The 12064-nt window shown below is 48.6% G+C and overlaps 1 protein-coding gene across 1 annotated transcript in view; it reads right to left on the reverse strand.

The window, feature by feature from the left end:
- The window catches only part of CAPN2 (calpain 2), a 59388-nt gene extending 56930 nt beyond the window's left edge, over positions 1 to 2458 (reverse strand). The window contains exon 1 of the mRNA XM_007988349.3: positions 2104 to 2458. Coding sequence (XP_007986540.1) covers positions 2104 to 2340 — 237 coding nt within the window. The 5' untranslated portion in view covers positions 2341 to 2458. The remainder of the gene's footprint in view (positions 1 to 2103) is intronic.
- Between the last annotated feature and the right edge of the window lie 9606 nt (positions 2459 to 12064).

Genomic DNA, 12064 nt, shown 5'->3' on the forward strand with positions numbered 1-12064 from the left:
CCCAAGCCTCAATTTCTTCAACTGGCAAATGGGGATCATAATAGTCACACTCTTCCTTGGTAGTGCAGTGCACAGCCCCACCTGCCCTAAGCAGTGGCCCTAGATCATCTCTAGACCTCTATATCCTCATCTGAAGTCCCACAGGCATTCCCAACTGTTGGGGGACCTGTCTCTGTCACCTCACTAGCCTCAGAAGTAAGTCTTCAGAAGCAGAAACCATACGCATTGTGCCTAGCATATAGGAGGTATTCGAGAAATGCTTATTGAATGAATGAAAGAATAAGTGAATGAGTGTGAACTCACTGTGTAAACTGTAAAGTGCCATGCAAATGTAAAGTGAACACATTCTCTTGGTTTGCGTTTCATTTTTATTTTTATTTTTTTACTTTTTTATAGAGACAAGTCTTACTGTGTTGCCCGGGCTGGTCTTGAACTCCTGGCTCAAGCGATCCTCCCACTTTGGCCTCCCATAGTGCTGGGATTACAGGTGTGAGGCACCACGTCAGGTCAGTTTATCACTTTTGCAACCATAATTTCATCTGAGGCTCATTACAATCCTGCATCCATTCATTCTACAGTCACTTCTTTTGTGTTCACTGGTGTATCTCCTGAGCTCTCAGGACAGTGCCTGGCATGTCATAGGTGCTCCATCAATGTTGTTGAATGAATAAGTGAATGAATGGATGAATACTGTGAAAGGCATGGCTATGTGCTAGGCACTGGGGATATACTGGTAAATAATATACACATGATTCCTGCAGTTCAGTAGGAAGAACAAATACATGTGATTATATTTCTAAACTGTGACAATGCTATGAAGGAAATGAGTGGGGTGAGAGTTAGAGAATAACAAGGTGGGGAGGTGGCTGCTAAGAAGGGTCAGAAAATACCTCTTTGAGGAGGAAACATGTGACTAAGCTGGAAAGAATGAGAGTGAGCCACACTCCAGGTAAGAGCGTGCGGTGCTGGTGAGAAGGCCTCATGCAGGAAAGAACTGGCTCTTTGAGAGACTGAAAGGAGGCCAGGATGGCAGGGTCTGGCGGGCCACGAAAGAGAGAAAATATCTAGGCAGGGTGTGTTATTTTAGATGAAGACACGGAGGCACAGAGAGTGTAAACGGCTTGCTCAAGGTCACCCAGCAGGTTAGCAAGAAGGTGAATCCAAGTGCTCTGAGTCTGGGCTAGGGTGCTTCCTGCAGCCCTCGCTACCTATGAGCTGGATTTAGGGTAACAGAAGGTGACCTGGGAGGCTGCCGGGTGTGGAAGCAGAGCTGGAAGGCTTGTTCTCATAACAGGAATCTAGAAGTTGGACTTCAGGCAGGCTTCCCTAGGCGTGATAGGGGAAGCCTGGGGAAGTCCCAACGGAGGCCGTTCCCCGAGAAACGGAATGGACAAGTAGATTGGGGAGGCCAAGCTGTCCCAGGGCCGGGAGGTCAGAGACCCTGGGGGACGGGATAATGGGGTCTGGAGGGCCCCCGGAGCTTTCCCCAGTGAGGATTCCCACCAGGCAAACCATGAGACACCTCCGTGTCCTGGGTTAATTACCAGTGTTGATGTTATGGGGAGGTATCGCTGGCTCCCCTTTGGAAAAATAAATGTAACCCCAGGGCTGCATGAGACTATCCTTAGTCACAAAATGACCAGGCTGTGGCCTGTCCCCCTCCACGAACAGACAGAACCCCAGCTGGAGACGGACTTTGTCTGGTGGATGGTGCCTCTCCTTTCTCTGCAGACCCGATTCCCCTCCTCTTCCAGGTCCCCGCTACAGTTCAATTACAAGTTTCACCTCGGCCTCCTGTGTCACCCTGAGTTTTTGTGAAGTCCTAAATTGGCCTGCTAGTGGGATTTGAGTGCAGTGATTCGCCCCGACCCGCCCAGGAAAGCGTGGTGGGTAGAAGAGAGGGCAGGCCCCGGGAGTTCCCCCACGCTCGAAAGGAGTCCCAGACTCCGGCGGCGTGTAGGTGTCGCAGGCCTGCGGGGTCCTGGCTTGCGGCTTCCCCACTGCAGCACCCGGGCTGCCCCCCGCCCCAGCGCGCCGCGGGCCAGCTGCACCCCTCCCTGCCCGGCACCCCGCCCTGCCCGCGTCCTGCCGCGCACTTCCTACCGTGGGTCGCTTCCACTCGATGCCCCGGGTTTTGCTGGAGTAGGGCCCCAACTCCTTGAAGCCCAGGGCCGAGGGGATGGCCGGGAAGGAGGGGTCCTGGAAGAGCGTCCCGGCCTCCAGGCACTCGTTCCGCAGCGCCTCATAGTCCTGGTTGAGGTACTTGATGGCCCTCTCGTGGGACCCCAGCCCCTCGGCCGCCTCCCGGTCCTTCACCAGCTTGGCCGCGATGCCCGCCATGCTGCGGCCCCGGCGGCCGTGCTGCTCAGAGAAAGGTCGGGGCGACTTCGCGCTGCGCTCGGCTGGGGCGCGGCCAGGGCCCGGCGCGCTGCTGCGGACACTGCGGGCGCCGCCGCTGCGAGCGATGATTCACCGGAGGGAAGCGGCCCGGCCCGCGGGGTGTGGCCTCAGCCGCTCCCGGCCTGATGGGCTCCCGGCCCGGGACCAGGCCAGCCTGCGGCCTGCGGAGCGCCGGGACCGCCGCGACCCGGGGCCGGTGCTGCCATCTGCGGACAGCTCCCGGGATGGCGCGGCCTGGCGCCGGGAAGGCTCGCGAATCGCCGTCCAGAGTTGGGGCTCCCACCGGAACCCGAGGCCACCTTTACACTCATTGGGGAGGAAGGCTGGGCGACACCGGAGGCTAGGGTAATTGTGGCCGTCCAGAAAACACCCGGGGAGTTAGAGAGGATCAGGTAGTGAAGTCGAGGAAACTAAATCAGCTGCCCTGAACCTTGTGCCAAACACCGTCTTAACGGCTCTGCATACATCATCTCATTCAATCCTCCCAGCAACTCTAAGAAGGCACTGATATTGTTCCCATCTTACAGATGAGAAAACTGAGCCTCAGAGAGGCTAAATGACTTCCCAATGTGGCACAACGGTCACAGGCAGAACAGGGACTCTAAGCCACGGAGGCCTGTTGCAATCATGATGCTGCAGTTACTACTGCTCAGCTGTTTATTTGATTACAGATAGGGTTGTCAGATTTGGCCAATAAGGCTGGGCGCAGTGGCTCACGCCTGTAATCCCAACACTCTGGGAGGCTGGAGGCAGGTGGATCACCTGAGGTCAGGAGTTCGAGACCAGCCTGGCCAACATGGTGAAACCCCATCTCTACTAAAAATACGTTGTGGCAGGTGCCTGTGATCCCAGTTACTTGGGAAGCTGAGACAGGAGAATCGCTTGAACCTAGGAGGCAGAAGTTGCAGTGAGACGAGATCGCGCCACTACACTCCAGCCTGGGTGACAAAGCAAAACACCATATCAAAAATAAAATAATATAATATAAAATAAAAAGATTTGGCCAATAAAACAACAGCCCTCCCAAATGTTTAATTTGAATTTCAGATAAACAACAGATACTTTTAAAGTATATGTAGGCCCCAAATATTGCATGGGCATACATACTTATACTAAAAGAAAATATGATTCATTGTTTATCTGAAACTCATATTTAACTGGTAGGATGAGTTGGGTTACTGTTGGAGAGGGTTTAGAATAGTGCCTGTGTTGGCTACTGTGACCACTCTGTTGTGGAGTTAGGGTGTGATTCTCAGCTCACACACAGAGACATGGGTGCGTGCCAAGAAATGCAGATGGGAAGAAATCACCTCCTCTCCTTCTCTATAGTAGTAGGAAGGAATTTGGGTTTCACTGGAAAATTGTGCATGGGGTACAGCAGTGGTTCTCCACTGGGGCAGTTGTGTCCCATATCCCACCCCAGGAAACATTTGGGAATGTCTGGAGATAGTTTTTATTGTCACAGCTAGGAGATGAGGTGCTACTGGCCTTTACTAAGTAGAAGTTAGGGATGCTGCTAAGCATCTTACAATGTCCGGGATAACTCTTGTGAACCCAGAAAACCTGAAACAGGTCTCAGTTAATTTAGAAAGTTAATTTTGCCATGGTTGAAGACGCACACCTGTGACACAGGAAGCCCTGAGGACACGTGCCCAAGGTGGTTGGGGTGCAGCTTGGATTTATACATGTTAGGGAGGCAAGAATCGTCAATTAAGTACATTTAAGAAATACATTGGTTTGGTTCAGAATGGCAGGACAACTCCAAGTGAGGTGGCGGGGGGTGGGGGCGTGGGTGGGGGCAGTGGGAGTGGCTTCCAGGATATAGGTAAATATTTTAACATTTTCTGGTTGACAATTGGTTGAGTTTGCCTAAAGGCCTGGGATCAATAGAAAGGAATGTTTGGGTTGCGATAAGAGGTTGTGGAGACAAAAGTTTTATCACATAGATGAAACTTTTAACTAGCAGGCTTCAGAGTGAACAGGCTGTAAAATGTTTCTTATCAGACCTAAAGTCTGCATTGATGTTCACACCGGAGAGGTATAATAAGGCATGTCTGACCTCCCCTTTCCTTCATGGCCTGAAAATTTCAGGTTAAAATTTTAAGAGCCCCGACTAAGGAGGAACCATCCATTTAGATGGTTGGGGGTGGAGGGGTGCACTGGGGGCTTAGAATTTTATTTTTGGTTTACATTCTGCACCCAAAAGATGATCTAGTCCAAGACATCAGTCATGCAGAGGCTGAGAAACCCTGGTTTAGAGCATCTCCTTCCAGAAGATCTGGCTCTAGCCTTTCGTTGTTTTTTTTTTTTGAGATGTAGTCTCCCCCTGTCAGCCAGGCTGGAGTGCAGTGACATGATCTCAACGATCTCAGCGAACTGCAACCTCTGCCTCCCAGGTTCCAGTGATTCTCCTGCCTCAGCCTCCCAAGTAGCTGGGATTACAGGTGTACACCACCACACCTGGCTAATTTTTTATATTTTTTGTAGAGATGGGGTTTCACCATGTTGGCCAGGCTGGTCTCGAATTACTGACCTCAGGTGATCCCCTTGCCTCTGCCTCCCAAAGTGCTGAGATTACAGGTGTGAGCCGCCACACAGGCCCCTTTCATTGTTTTTGAGTTATTTTGTAACTCTAAGTTGTAGATAACTGTAGCAACGTACAGTTATCTAAGTAACTCTAAGTAAGTTATCTAAGTTGTAGATAACTGTAGCAAAATAATTTTTCCTATGGATATGCAAATGCATTCTGTCCAGTAGAGGCCTACATTCCCCCTGTAGAGAGACTAGCTGTTTGTCTAGTTGCATATTCAATTTCAGTACTCTTTATGTCATGTAAATTGTGCTGCTTTGGCTTCTCCTTTGAACCAGTTATAACATCCACCAGATTGCCTCATTTAATCAAGTTAAATGGACTCTTTTATATATATTTTTTGAGACGGAGTTTCACTGTTGTTGCCCAGGCTGAAGTGCAATGATGCAATCTTGGCTCACCACAACCTCTGCCTCCCAGGTTCAAGCGATTCTCCTGCCTCAGCCTCCCGAGTAGCTGGGATTACAGGTGCCCGCCACCATGCCTGGCCAATTTTGTATTTTTAGTAGAGACAGGGTTTCTCCATGTTGGTCAGGCTGGCCTCAAACTCCTGATCTCAGGTGATCCGTCCACCTCTGCTTCCCAAAGTGCTGGGATTACAGGTGTGAGCTACTGCACTCCACTGAAATGGAATCTTTAAAATGTGTTTATTTTATACTAATATGAGAGCCGTGATTTTACCTTTTCTTAAAACAAGTATTTTTGTCACTATTATTCCTCTGCCCCATCTATTCTTGTCTCTGACCATGTGTCCATAGTCGCCCATTACTTACCCGCTTTGCTTGACAAAACTTTGGTCAGACTTCTCTCTTTCCTACAGGTCCCTGAACTCTGCTTGCCCCCAAGCCTGAACAAGTACAAAGTGGAGTGTCCCCGCCAAGTCACCTCCCTGCCCAGCTTCTCCTGGGAATCGACTGAACACAGCTAGATCCTTTTCCTGTCAGCTCTCACAGGTCATTTCCCCTCACTTGTCCAGCTTCCCCTCCAGAGTCTGCTTATCTACACTTGCCCCTCCTTTACCCTAGAAAATAAGAACCTTTTTCTGTTTGATTCTGAGATGCTTGCAGGTTCTGTGCATTGGAATTGTCTTTCTCTCTTTCCTCCCTCCCTCCTTTCTCTCTCTCTCTTTCTCTCTTTCTCTCTTTCTCTCTTTCTTTCTTTCTTTCTTTCTTTCTTTCTTTCTTTCTTTCTTTCTTTCTTTCTTTCTTTCTTTCTTTCTTTCTCATTCTTTCTTCTCTTTCTCTCTTTTTTCTTTATTTCTCCCTCCCTCCCTTCCTCTCCTTTCTCTCTTTCTTTCTTTTTCTTTCTATCTCTCTCTTTCTTTCTTCTCTTTCTCTCTTTTTTCTTTCTTTCTCCCTCCCTTCCTCTCCTTCTCTTTCTCTCTTTCTCCCTCCCTCCCTCCCTCCCTCTCTTTCTTTCTTTCTTTCTTTCTTTCTTTCTTTCTTTCTTTCTTTCTTTCTTTCTTTCTTTCTTTCTTTCTTTCTTTCTTTTCTTTCTCTCTCTCTCTCTCTCACTCTTTTTTTCTTTCTTGTTTCACTCTTGTTGCCCAGGCTGGAGTACAGTGGCACAATCTCCGCTCACTGCAACCTCTGCCTCCCAGGTGCAAGCGATTCTCCTGCCTCAGCCTCCTGAGTAGCTGGGATTACAGGTGCCAGCTGCCATGCCTAGCTAATTTTTTGTATTTTTAGTAGAGACGGGGTTTCATCATGTTGGCCAGGCTGGTCTTGAACTCCTGACCTCAGGTGATCCACCTGCTTTGGCCTCCCAAAATGCTGGGATTATAGGTGTGAGACACCGTGCCTGGCCTGCAGCAGTTATTCTTTCTGTCGAAGTGTCCCTTTATCAAAGTCTGGATTTTTTTTTTTTTTTTTTGACAGTTTCACTCTTGTCACCCAGGCTGGAGTGCAATGGTGTGATCTTGGCTCACTGCAACCTCTACCTCCTGGTTCGAGTGATTCTCCCGCCTCAGTCTCCCATGGTTTGGTTTTTATTTGACATCCTCCCTCTCTGGTTTGCAAGTCTGGGCACGCTGCCTGATGGGCAGGTACCACCGTCCACCACCAGGTTTTGCTTTCTGTACTCTTGAATAAGATGGGGACACAGCTTTCATTGTGTAATGGTTGGCGCTCTGGACTCTGAGTCCAGAGATGGGGATACAGGCATTCATTTCTAGCTCATGGGTTTCTGGTGCAAAGGTTTTATGAAACCATCACAATTGAAAACAGAGGAAAGAGACAGCCCTGTCCTGGAAGCTGTTCATTTGTTCCACTGTCTGATTTCCATTGGCCCCACCCTAACTTCTTCTGGGCTTGAGGCTCTTGGGAGAAAGCTTGTCCTCCTGCCCAGTGGGGCAGAGCTCAGGCTTCTCCTCCGCTGATCTCCTCAAGGACAGCTCATCTCTGGAGGAAGTGACTCCTCCCAGGCAGGTGGAGGTCGTTTCCCTCTCAAGTCATTTTAGCAACAAATGGGCAGATCAAACCTATCATTCCAGTCAAATCAGAAGCTTTGCGTAGCCAGGAAGCAGAAGAGCCTCCTGGGTTACCTGAACTGCCTCTACCCCAGCTAGGCAACACCATCTTTGGTGCAGCCCTGACAGCTCCCCTTACCAGCCTTCTAGGTATCGCTGTGCACACAGGGTTCTGCTTACAAAGGGCTTTAGGCAGTCCTATGCCACCCAAATTTATTTGCAAACACATACAACGACTACTTTCCCCAACCATTTGGACAAAGTCTAGTTTTTAAACCTGAGTAAATGCTGCTTTTTCTACTTCCCAAAGCCTCTCACACTATGCTATCTCACTGGACCCAGCAAAGTCTTCTCTTTCTCTGACCACACAGTCCTTTTCACAGGAACACAGGGACACAGACAAACCCTTCATAGTGGAAAACCTTCCTGGAGTGAGTCAGCCAGCCCTGAGGGTGGTGGTGAGTCAGAAACAGCTGGGATTGTCCAAAACTGCCTGGGTCTGGGCCACTGACCTTGTGAGTAAATGAGAGAGAGAGAGAGAGAGAGAAAGAGAGAAAGAGAGACAGAGAGAGAAAAAAAATGAGAGTAAGAATATGTGTGTCTCAGAGGGCCGTGGTAATGGAATCTTTTTCAGTAGCATTTTTCTTTAGATTATTTTCTCCTTGGCCCTGGATGTTTGAGATGCATCAGACGCACAATCTGCAGGTTCTGGAATTTTTGAATTTTTTTTTTTTTTTTTTTTTGAGGCGGAATCTTGCTCTGTCACCCAGGCTGGAGTGCAATGGCACAATCTCGGCTCACTGCAACCTCTGCCTCCTGGGTTCAAGCGATTCTCCTGCCTCAGGCTCTTGAGTGTCTGGGATTACAGGCGCTCGCTGCCATGCCTGGCTAATTTTTGTATTTTTAATAGCGATGAGGTTTCGTCATGTTGTCCAAGCTGGTCTTGAACTCCTGACCTCAGGTGATCCACCCATCTCGGCCTCCCAAAGTGCTGGGATTACAGATGTGAGCCACCGTGCCCAGCCAGGTTCTGGAGATACTAACCAAAACTTCCTTTTTAATTTTGCACCTCCACATGTCAGTCTCAGTTTTTATTTGACATATTTGTGCACGTTACACATATTTACACATATTTGTGCACTTAATCTTCACAGTTAGTCAAGGGAGAGCTTATCGCCTCATTGTATGGATGAGTAAACGGAGGCCCAGTGGAGCAGCTGACATGTGTTGTAGAGCCAGCCTGGCTGCCAGCACCTAGACCACGGTCCCCTGGGGTCTGTCCATGCCCAGTGTAGGAGGGCAGAGGGAACGGCAGGCCCAGGCTGAGGAAAAGACCCTGTTTTCTTCCCCTCCCTCTTTCAGGTCCATGATCTGAATCCAAAGGAGATCAGAAAGAATATGAATTCCACAGGGCTGCAAAGAACGGTTTCATTTGAAGAGATTTCTTTCTCTTCTGAAGCAGCTGCAGGGTTTCTTCTTTCCTCCTAGTTGTAGCATGGGTATTGGACAAGCCTGTTAGATGCCACTCAGAAGGGAGGGGGCTTCTCGAGGGATTCCAAGAGCTGAAGAGGCGATGGAAAGGCTTCTCCCTGGTGTTGCAAAAGATGGGAGGTGCTGACAGTAGAAGGAGAGAGGGAAACTCTGGAAAGAAATCCAGCAGCCCAGACAGTTTTCTAAGCCCCTTCTCTTTTCCCAGTCTGTTGGAGCTTAGGGTATTACATCCCACCCTTGCCAGGAGGCTAGAGCCGAAGCTGCAGCCCTTCACCCACCAGTGCTATCTCCCAGAGGGACTTTCATAGCTGGAGTTCCCTAGTAGTAACTTTACTAATAATACGTGAAGTCTTATATGTGTGGGGTCTGGCAATTTTCAAAATACTAACTATCCATTCTCTCATCTCTTAAAATGGGGAAATACTATCTACTTTGCATAGTTCTCAGGGTTGTTATAAGTGTCAAATCACAGTGTATGTGAAATTATTTGGGGAACTATAAAACCTTAGATGCTATCATTATCATCGGCAGCAATGGCGCCTTTCTTCTAAAGGCACGCGAGTACTTGACATGTGGCAGCAAATCATGTTTTCAAGCTTCCTGATGTATGGAACAAATATAGAGAAGCATGCTTTTCTCCACTGCGTGGGAAGTGATCACCTCAGATGTCAGCACCACAGGGTGCTGGGAGAGGAGCTGGCCCCATCCATAATTCCCGTCAGCCAGCTCCCTAATAAATATGTCTCCAAGCCAGAACAGGGAGCTTACCAAGCAAAAACAGCCACACAACAAGCCTCCAGTCCCCTGCCCCAAACTCCATCTACCATCCACATTTTATTTTTTTCATCCCTAAGTCCCTCCCACATCGAAATTCTAGAACTGGCCAGATATATGCTCGAGTTCACGTGGTAAGAAAGCCAAAGTAGCACTCTGCCACTCAGTCTTCCGAGGATGTTGTCGTGGTGGTCAGTATGTCATTTCCCCAACACATCTGCTGGGGCAGAAACCAGTTTCCCCAGTATGGTTCAGCAGTGGTTCTCTGCGTGCAAGATCACCAGTGCTTGTCTAAATTGTGATTTAGGTAACCATAGGTAACCTAAATGATTTAGGTAACCATAGGCTCTATCTTGCCTCTTTGTTTTGTTACTTTGCCCCATTCCATTTCTTTTCTCAGTGAGTCCATGGATAGACTTGTTAACAGGGAGTGATATTGAAAGTATTCCAAACCACTGCAGTGCTGACACTGGCTTACTGAATGGGAAGTTGGTGTTGACCCAGGGGCAGGAAGCCTCCACTGAGTTAGCCATTAATCCTGTAGTGGATGAACTGGGGGAGTATGGGAGTTGCCAGGAAGGAGCTGGTGGGCCAGGGTGCTGGAACAGGGAGGGGCAGGATGGGGCTCGGGGCAGCCAACTACCCATCTTGCTGTGACATATGACAGCCACCCAACTCCATCACCTACTCACACCGGGGCTCCACATTTCCCCTGCCTCCGTTACATTTGTTTTGTGACAGTCTAGATGTGTTTCTATGTTTTCCCCTCAATTCAATGTTGTATTTCCCCTGAGATCAGGAATTTTGTTGTTGTTGTTGATATCCTTGACCACCTCCCTCCTTCCAGGCACAGGGCTGAGCCCAGTGACATCGCATTATTGCTGTGGCCCGCCTTATTGCAGGGCTGAGATTTCAGATACCCTTCTCATCTCCCTTCCCTCACCTGTGGCTCCCTTTGGTTTTCCATCCTTGTGTCACACTGACCGTGACTCAGTGGCAAACTAAGACCTCAACTGTGGGTCTGAGACAAGTGTCTTGGTCTTCCTAGACCTCAATTTCTCCATGTGTAGAATAGGGAAAATGGTGCTGACAAAGCAATTATCAAATGGGAGGAGACTTATAAATATAGCTCGAGTTGCTAATGCAATTCAAACCAGCCTTTGGGCTTCCCTTCTGTAGAATAAGGCCCTAGGCGACTGAGGCGTTTTACACTTTGAGATCCATATGAAAGAATCCCAGGGTTGGATAGAACTTCAGTTCAATGTTTTTTGGTGTTTTTTTGAAATAGAGTCTTGCTCTGTTGCCCAAGCTGGAGTGCAGCGGCATGATCTCGACTCACTGCAGCGTCTACCCACTGGATTCAAGTGACTCTTGCGCCTCAGCCTCCTGAGTAGCTGGGATTACAGGCATGCGCCACCATGCCCTGCGAATTTTTGTATTTTTAGTAGAGATGGGGTTTCACCATGTTGGCCAGGCTGGTCTCAAACTCCTGACCTCAAGGGATCTGCCTGCCCCGGCTTCACAAAGTGCTGGGATTACAGGTGTGAGCCACCACGGCTGGCCTAGCTCAATGTTTAACAAACTTTACTCAGCAAAACATGTTTCATGAGATGTTCATGAGAGGGTCTGTGGTGTGTGTGGATGTGAGTGTGTAGTTTTTAGTGATCAAATGAATTTGGGAAATGCTTTATACTTTTCCCTCTTGATGAGTTATAATGTGTATATTTTAATATTAAAGGCTCTGACAAGTCCTGTAGCAAAGATTTCTGTTTAACTAAGTGTGTCAACTTGAGTCCTCTGGGAAGCAAATAACAAAGCAAAGTTAGACAAGCAAGAGACTTTTTGGGGTAAGTCCTGTGTAACTAGAGGGGAGAGAGAACAGGAGGAGTCCGGAAAAGCCTTCAGACCGTAACATAAGCCTTACACCTATGAAAAGAGAGGGGGAAGGAAAGGCAGTGTGGTAGGAGGATCCATAGACGGCAGTGCCACTCTGAGAAAGCCTTGGCCAACCCAGTGGGGATTCTGGAGCAAAGGTGGGCCAATAAAAGTCTGCATTGCACAGAAATGACCAGCCCAGTAGCTCTACTGTGGTGTCATTGGCTGCAGCAGCCTGGAGAGAACACGTTCTTATCTCAGGTGCTTTGCACATGGCCAGGCACAGCACATTGGGAGGCAGAATTGAGAGGACTACTTGAGCTCAGGAGTTTAAGACCAGCCTGGGCAACATAGGGAGACCTCCATCTAAACAAACAAAAAAAAAAAATCAAATGCTTTGCACATATTTACTCATTTAATCCTCAGAATAACCCTATGAGATAGGTCTTGTCATTGTTTCCATGTTT

The sequence above is a fragment of the Chlorocebus sabaeus genome, chromosome 25, assembly GCF_047675955.1.
Source record: "Chlorocebus sabaeus isolate Y175 chromosome 25, mChlSab1.0.hap1, whole genome shotgun sequence".
Classification (NCBI taxonomy): Eukaryota; Metazoa; Chordata; class Mammalia; order Primates; family Cercopithecidae; genus Chlorocebus; species Chlorocebus sabaeus.